Source organism: Lampetra planeri, chromosome 43 (genome assembly GCF_965212315.1).
Source record: "Lampetra planeri chromosome 43, kcLamPlan1.2.h2, whole genome shotgun sequence".
NCBI classification, from domain to species: domain Eukaryota; kingdom Metazoa; phylum Chordata; class Hyperoartia; order Petromyzontiformes; family Petromyzontidae; genus Lampetra; species Lampetra planeri.
Genome location: NC_136149.1, coordinates 2684854 through 2693091, shown reverse-complemented (window position 1 = coordinate 2693091; position 8238 = coordinate 2684854). Strand labels below are relative to the sequence as shown.

General features: G+C 50.3%; 1 protein-coding gene across 2 annotated transcripts; it reads right to left on the bottom strand.

Moving 5' to 3' along the window:
* Nucleotides 1-918: 918 nt before the first annotated feature.
* Nucleotides 919-7968, bottom strand: LOC144732587 (P2R1A-PPP2R2A-interacting phosphatase regulator 1-like). Of its 2 annotated transcripts, none has more exons than XM_078614038.1 (9): nt 7748-7968; nt 6773-6854; nt 6014-6070; nt 5796-5891; nt 5105-5203; nt 3794-3864; nt 2795-2859; nt 1571-1661; nt 919-1253 (listed from the first exon to the last, which is right to left on the bottom strand). In XM_078614038.1, the coding sequence occupies exons 1-9, from the start codon at nt 7870-7872 to the stop codon at nt 1049-1051; spliced, it is 891 nt and encodes a 296-aa protein (XP_078470164.1). In that variant the 5' UTR covers nt 7873-7968; the 3' UTR covers nt 919-1048. The 2 variants fall into 2 exon arrangements, with proteins under 2 accessions (XP_078470164.1, XP_078470165.1); XM_078614039.1 differs by having other exon boundaries at nt 6773-6851; nt 7748-7967.
* Nucleotides 7969-8238: the final 270 nt, after the last annotated feature.

The window sequence follows — 8238 nt, the reverse complement described above, 5'->3', positions numbered from 1 at the left end:
TCTGCAAATAATTTGCGCGGACCAACGTGCACCAATGACATATTGTTCATGTCTGCAACAGTTCAGCAGAGTGCATCCCACGGCCTTGCAGACCAGGGGTCCACGCACTACAGCTTGTATACCAACGTTGTTGGTCTGAGGCTTTGCTACGGAAATAATTTTAAGCCCATGGTCACGTGCCTTGAGTGAGTGCCACTGTAGCGTCTTCCATTGACATGGCTGGGTGATGCTTGCCGTACTTTTTAAGGCAATTTAATGATGCGCGGTGCATTGTGACAGCCGCCACTACAGCTACATCATGGTGCATTGTGGGAGATGGCACTGCAGCTGTATCATGGTGCATTGTGCATTTGTGGAACCAGCCACATCATGCCGATGGTGGTTGGTGCACGGTCGGGAAAATAACCTGTGGTGACGACACGTGATCAGGGAGATGGTTGGCCCGGGATTTAGAAAGTCAGTGGACGGATTCTTTCTATTTTTATTTACAGGCTTACAAACCGTCGCACTGCCCTGGATCGAAATCCCTTTCGCTAACAAAAAGTAATTACACCATTGGAACCTCATTTGCCAGTAAAAAATATAATTGGTTTTTTACCCTTCTATCTGGCAACAAAACTGACACCTTTTTTACAAGGAGTCATGTTTACCATAGACCATAATACCTGCAGTCATAATGCGCCTTTTGGCGTCATCTGGTCCAACCCATGTGAGACTAGGCTCTAAGGAAAGCTGTCTTGGGTGTGGACCAATCAACTTCAAGGAGAGTGCACATTATCAGAGTTATGTTTTTTGTTTGCATTATGACTGCAGGTATTGCGGTCTATGCAAACATGACTCCTTGTAAAAAAGGGTGTCAGTTTTGTTGCCAGATAGAAGGGTAAAAAAACAATTATCAAAAAGTAATTAGTCGCCAACCCTTGTCGTTATTTTCGTTTGGGTCGCCTCCTACAACCCGACGCTCACCTCACCTCCCCGCGGTCGCGCTCGACCGCGACAGGGCGCGCGTGCGGGGAGCCATCCGAACTCCGCAGGGTTCGGCAACGTTTCATCGCGACACCGGCGTGAAGGCGGAGCCGGCCATTGAGAGAGTAGTGTGGGCGGGGCTGGGAGAGCGGCCGGGGTCGGTGTCCGGGGAGAGGGCGGCCAATGAGAGGGGGGCGTGAGCGGGACTGGGGGTGGGGCTGGGGGTGTCCACGTGTGGGGACGTGGCCGGGGACGGGCGGCAATCGCTGCTGCTGCAGGGTGACAGGCTGGAGGAAGAACAGAGGCAAAGCGATGAGCGCGAGCGAAGCGCGATCACCCTCCCTCACCTCGCGACACGGTTCAGGACACACGGCGGTTCATAATGCACGGTGATTTGACGGCACAGCTTTTTATGCAAGACGCACGTTACGAAAATGGCGCGATGCACACGAATTCACAACCGTACGTGATTCATGGCGCACAAAACAAGAGGCGATAACCGATACACGTCATAGGTGCTACTAAGAGAACCTGCCCCTGCAGTTAACAAAGGCTACAAGAAGGACCCGTGTGTGTGTGTGTGAGCGTGCAAGTGAACTCTGACCTCTGGTTGAGCATGCTCGATGTGAAGTTGAACTCCAAGTCGCCGGTACCAAGAAAAAGGCGCTTGGAGGTGTGGTCCACTTCAAAGTCGGCTGCGGAACAATGCACAGGTGCGCGGAACAGCTCACAGGTGCGAGGAACAATGTGCGTGGAACAGCTCACAGGTGTGCGGAACAACTCACAGGGTGCACGAAACGACGCGGCATCCTCTACCATCCACACTATGAGAGAAGAGCCCTTAGGCTACGGAGAGCCGATTAAGACTTTCCAGTTGCCGCTCAAAGCCGAACATTTTTCCCCAACAGACAGCCGGGCGGCGGTGGTGGTTGTGGTGCACGTGGCCGCCTGCGATCCAGCGCTGTGTGGAGGCAGCAGCGAGGGTCGCTGGATCGCCGCTCCCATTTGTAAGGGGATACAGCGGCTTGCTCTATCCGATTTTCTCACACACGTGTACAATAAACACGACTCGTCGTTAATTGGCTGAAAACATCTTAAAATTAAAAAAAACCCCAACGCAGGATCCGCGTGAACACGAGTCATACGACTCAAGTGTGGCTTTCCCGGATATCTAAGCAAGTAATTTGAAAAAGTAAATAAATGGAAGCCAAGCAGTTAAGTAACAAGCATGCTGCATACTGTCACCGTCTCTCCGTATCTCACCGCACCTCTGAATTTCTACGTTTGTGTACACCCCCTGGCACCTCTCCGACTCCTCGTTTCTTGTTTTCTGTGCCCGAATGCTTTTGTCGACATCTTTCCTCTCTCTCTCTCTCTGTGTCTCTGGGCCTCTATTCTTTGTATTTGAATGCTCAACGCCCTCCCGTGTCCCTCTGTCTCCACCTCACTGTCTAAACGTCTCTCGCGGCGTCTCTCGTGTCGAATCGCTCCACGTCTCTCTACGTGCGCTGCCTCCTTAACTCTGTGTCATCCTTGTCTTTCTCTCCGCGTCTTTCTGTTGACAGGAGGCACTGCGTCACGCGCTTTTCAGATGCACTTCTGCGGCCATCTGGAACGCTCTTCCTTCCGAAATTAAGGAAACCGCTTGAGCTATGCACTTTTAAATCTAGATTGAAAACTAATTTCTTCAGAACTGCTTTTTGTGTTTAGTTTGTTGTCCTCCAATTAGCACGTTGGCCTCGTACGGTGCGAAAGAAGTTCAACATGCAGACATACATACATAGATGACAACAGCATGCCATGTGTGGAAGTACTCAATGGGGCTCACCTTTCCTCTTGAGCGATCCGAGGGTGCTGGGGCGAATGTGGCTGATGGGACTTGCACTTCGTTTTCTGTTAAGAAACGAATAAGGCGCACACACACGCGCGAGTGCAAGACCGCACGCACGCACGCACTAGTAAGGCGTTTTATCGATTGCAGCGATAGAATGAGTTGAACTCCCAAAACCAAGATGAAAACTCGCAACACAAGCTCCTGAGTCATGGTAAACAAAGGCGTAGGTAGCAGAGGAATAAGCTCGTCCTTTTGTATCATGGGCTCGGGGTGGAGCAGTGGTGCAGCGGCCAGTGCGCTGAGCTATGAACCCGGCACACATCAGTTCGATTCCCGGCAATGGCTAACACCAGTGGCGAGTTATATCCGAACCCGTCCATGGCGCCTCCGTCCATTTTGACTAATTCGTACTGACCAGCGTGGTGCAGTATGGTGAAATAGAGCAAGACGATTGATTAACTGAGAAAAATTTGAACTGGACACTTTTTGTTATGGCACTATTACTCTGGTCCATTTAAATATGACGGCCACCCTGACTTCCTGCATCCCAAAAGCGAAAAACTCCCTAAGAACCAAGCACAAGGTGACGAGGCCGATGATCAGATGACCTCACCAAGCCCCGTCCATCACCCTCCGTACAGCGTCGCACGTGGGAGCAGAGGCGAAACCTTTAATCCCCCACTCTCTTTTCACGTGACGCGATTAGTCGAGCAATCAAACCACTAATTTGGCAGTCATCGATTATCTAAACATTCAGGTATCCCAGGTCTTCAAACAACTGGCCCTCGACCGACAAGGTCGTCATCCAGCAGCAGATTGATGGGGGCAAAAAAAAAAAAAGGGCTGGCTAATGAACGACATACGTATGTATGTACGTTGAACTTCTTTCGCACCGTACGTAGCCAACCGTGCTAATCGGAGGCGCGATGAAGTGAATCGTGGCCATGAAGGAGGGTGAGGCGAGGAGGAGGAGGAGTGGCGTTGGCTGCTTACGTGGTGAAGCGACGAGGACTCGGGGCCCTGCTGGGGCTGACGGGCGCTTGCAGTGACGGCGAGTACAGTTGCTGGGAACACAAAACAGCGGCAAATGTTTCAAACACCCCAGTCAAAGTTCTCCGACACCCACGCTCAACGTTGACGTTTAACGCTTTCACACTCGGCCACAACGAGTTGTCTATGCCGTTCGCCTGTAACGGGGCTTGTCTATAGCCGTACGTCTGTAAAGAAGATTCAATTCATTCTTCACCTGAGGACGGCTGCTTGCGTTGTGGCCGAAACGTCGTGAGAATTATTTTATTATGTTTTATTTTTATTATTCTATTACTTCCCTTCTTCGTGACTTTACCGAAAGAACCAAGAAGATGAATCCCTGCAGTCACGAAAGCTTTAAATCGAAATTCAATGTGAATCAACGTGTAACGTGAACCTGCGTTGCTATTAGGGGACTTACCCTGTTTAAAAATTGGCCGAATTGGTCAAAGAGTTGCCGAAATCGTAGAGACAAAATCCAGAGCAAAAAGGAACATTTTTAAATATCTGCCAAACATTTTGGCCGGAGAGATAACCCCATTGGCTGCGAATACTGCAAATGAAATACCTCCACGAGCAAACGCAGGTTGAAAAGTGTTACATCACCCTTGCGTGTATGCACGTTTTTTTACAAACTTCGTCGCTCAGCACTAACGTGATTTGGAATGCTTCGTTACAGTTTTCTGCAATTCATTTATGTACTTTATTTATATTAATTTATAACTTGCTTAACTCTTCTCTATCTTGCTCTGATACCGTTTTTTGTTGTTGACGTAACTTGCTGACCCGTCCCTACTGGACATCTGTGATTAGCACGGTTGGCAACGTACGGTGCGAAAGAAGTTCAACATACACACATATATACGTCGGTAAAAACGAGCATTGTAAAGCTCATCAGAGTCCTCCAGTCTAAATAAAGATTCTGATTTGTGCGCCCCACAGTGTTTAGTTACGACTCTAGCCGCGAACACTCGGTTTACCCAGGAGGCGTTCGGTTAGCAATGAACGTGAGCACGGTCGGACGGCTCAGAGGAGCCATACTGGCTGTGCGAGATACGATAATCTGGTACCACGAAAGATCATGGGTTTGAATCCGGGTTTTGGTGGCTCGTGATCACACCAGGCTGTCAGGAGTTTTGAGTCGACAGTCTCAGCCCAGTCGCCAATGACCGCACAATAAACCGTGACCACTTGATGCGAGACCTACGCTTCGTTTGCCAAAGCAAGATTTTCTCCCAATAGGTGTAGATTTGAATTCATCGCCCACGGCCTCACCTTGCCAATGCCACGGGTGGGCGACGGAGATGGCGATAGCGGGAAAAAGTCCGACCTGCGCTGGGTGATGGTTTTTTCCAGCTCGGGCAACGCTTCACTCTGAGCGGCAGAACACACGGGGCAATACGCTCAGCCACTCCCGAGCGATTTACCAAGTGACGCTGTGATCTCCCCACTATTGAGACGCTCCAGAAAGTAAAGACGCACATCCAAAACATATGCACCGTGTCAATAAAGTAACACAAGTCTGGTGACACACAGACACACAATGCTCCCCCACCCCAAGTTTTACTTTGAATGTGGGGGGAAAAAACTTTGCCTTCTAAAAGAAAGAATATAACCTCTGCGTAGTAGTTACATCACGGAGGCATGAATAGGACAACCACCGTTCACTTCGCAGCCGGCCGCAAGGAATATCCCCTCATACGCGTGCCGGGTTTCCTCCGGACAATCCCGTTTCCTCCCACATGCCAAACAACCGTTAATTAAATTAGCCAAACTTCCCAACGAAAGACCTTCCTCAAAATAAGTCTTGAGACTTGGCGAGGGCTTGCACTGGCATCTACTGGTGACCTCGCGGTCACCAACCTGCTTAGCTTTCCCGAGATCTCGTGCGAGTTTGTAGCAATCAGGGTGAGAATTGGTCACGGGAAATTCGTATTTTGTGTTTCCGTTTGCTTTTGTTCCACACCAGGGAGAGATCTTCGCACGACTGGCTGATGTGCAGGGCGGCCCTGGTCTCCCTCTCATGTGCTGTTTCACGATTTATCAAGTCTGCTCCCTCCTCCTGTTCACGCGCACACGCACGCAAAACAAATCACCGTCAGAGTGGCTCACTCGCCGCTCGAGTATCAGCGGTGCCACTCATCTGCATTGCCGGCTCCCAGCTGGCGGTAGAAATATCCTCACCTGTTTAATCTGGTTGACACGACTGCTCATTACTCTGCCAGGTGACGGTGGTGTTGCCTGCAAATGCAAACGACACACAAACAAAGTGTAAGTCAACAACAACGGAGGAAAAACAGAACAGACGGAGGGGTTGGTTTCAGATTTAGTTTTCTTGTAGACCAGGGGTGGGGAACCTTTTTTCTGCCAAGGGCCATTTGGATATTTATAACATCATTCGCGGGCCATACAAAATGATCAACTTTAAAATCAGCCTGTTATATTTGGTCAAACATTTAATTAACTCGCCCCTAATGTGATGGCTGGAACTGCTTCTCTTTGGCGAGGCGTGTGATGTTGGCTGGTATTGATGATGTTGCTACTCGCAACTGCTTTTCCAGGTTCGCTCCTAGATTTATTGAATTTCGAGTCCCGCCTGCGGTTGCCTTGGCAGGGCCAGACCAAGTGATTTCGCGGGCCTTATACGGCCCGCCGGCCTAACATTCCCCATCCATGTCGTAGACTATGAACCCAGCAATTGTAGTTTGATTTCTTGGCATAACGAGTGTACGTGGCAAGTGATATCTGTACGATCAAACAACCCTCATGAACGACAAGGTAATTTTTTCTTTAGGCCCAACATTGGATTTTATTTCATATTTTTAGATTTAAATGTCAGAAATGTTTACGTTCATTTTTTATGCACCGGTGTGAAGGAGGAGGGGGGGCTCTGCCTGTGACGATGGAAACAGTCTAAACACAAGTCTTCACTCGGGGTCTCACCGTTCCCTGTCGGCTCAGGAAGCCGCCGCTGTTTCTCCGGCTCTTTCCGTCGCTCGCGAGAGACAGTGGGCTCCCTTCTCTGCTGCGGAGAGGAGACGCGGGCATGAGCAAATAACAAAAACTGCCGTTCATCACTAAGTGGCGGGGACGTCACCACGGCGCGCGGGCCACGCTTGGTGCACTTTGAGGCCACGGTGCACACGGAGGCCACGTGAAGTGTCGAAGGCCCGCTGGCAAGGAGGTCACAGAACAGACCCTGGTGCCTTGGGTTGACCGAGATAACTGGCAGATGAGCACACACACAAGCACGCCCGTGCTCACACACTGAAGCAGCAAAATCATCACCATCGCTTGGATTTTTTTCATCATCAAAACTATAATTGAACAGCCATCAAGTTCATCTTCTGCTGGACGAGGGCCTCCCAATGTCACGGTGGACCAAGACCGGAGGTCACTCGCCCCTGACGTTTGCCGTGGCAATGGATTGGGGGGTGGGGGGAACTAACGTGATCAAATGCATGGCGATGCGGCTGCCCCCAAACACTGCATCACCGCTCCCGCGAATTGGACACGTGTTTTTGTTGCTCCTGCTGCTGCTGCTGCTGTTGTTGTTGTATGCGTTACGTGTACCCGCACGTGAAAACAATAAGTCCAAGTGCCTCGCTTACTCGAGCGAGGCAACAAAAAAAAAAGCAATTCCATCTTCACTTTCGTGATTTTAACCGGCCTCGTCAATTCCACATTCGTGCGACGGGGGTCACGTCCACCCACGTCGTCAAACTTTAACATCGTCCTGGGCACGTTCTTGTAAACTCCACGTTAGCGTACCGGGACCAAGTACGTCTACAAAACGTGTCACGACACAGCGATTAGGTATCGATACCGTTATGGTCTCATCACCGCGCTGTTGGTAAACTCCACGTTAGCATGTCGGGAGAAAGTACATCTCAAATCTCGCAGGTTTTTTTTTTTTACCCGATGTTGTTGATCATTGGCGCACTGTTGTATCGCCTCAATGCAGCCCCGTCCCCGAGGTCGGGATCCCCGGCGTCGCCTGGAGACTCCACCGCCTCCACCTCCATCTCCCCCGGCCGGGACATTCAAGCCGAGCCCGGCCGCACTCCCCCACACTAGGCCCCAACACGGGCCTCAAGCCACATTTGCAAATTAAGTGCGAAAAAAAATCCTTTTAAATTGTTTTATTTATTATTATTTTAATAATCTGCGAATTGTGCAAATAATATTAAATTCTCGCCGCGGCTGTGCGCAGTCAATCGCTGTGGTGAGCACGATAACCGGAGGATGCCATTTGAATGGGCGCCACCACGGCGCCGTTGGGCCGATGTGTGAATTAAAAAACGCGGGGTTGGTTCCGCGACGTTTGTCCAAACGCCAACCCGTAATTCGCGCGGTTGAATTTTTTTTATTTTGTCCAACAATTGGTGGCAGTAGGGGGGGGTAAGTTA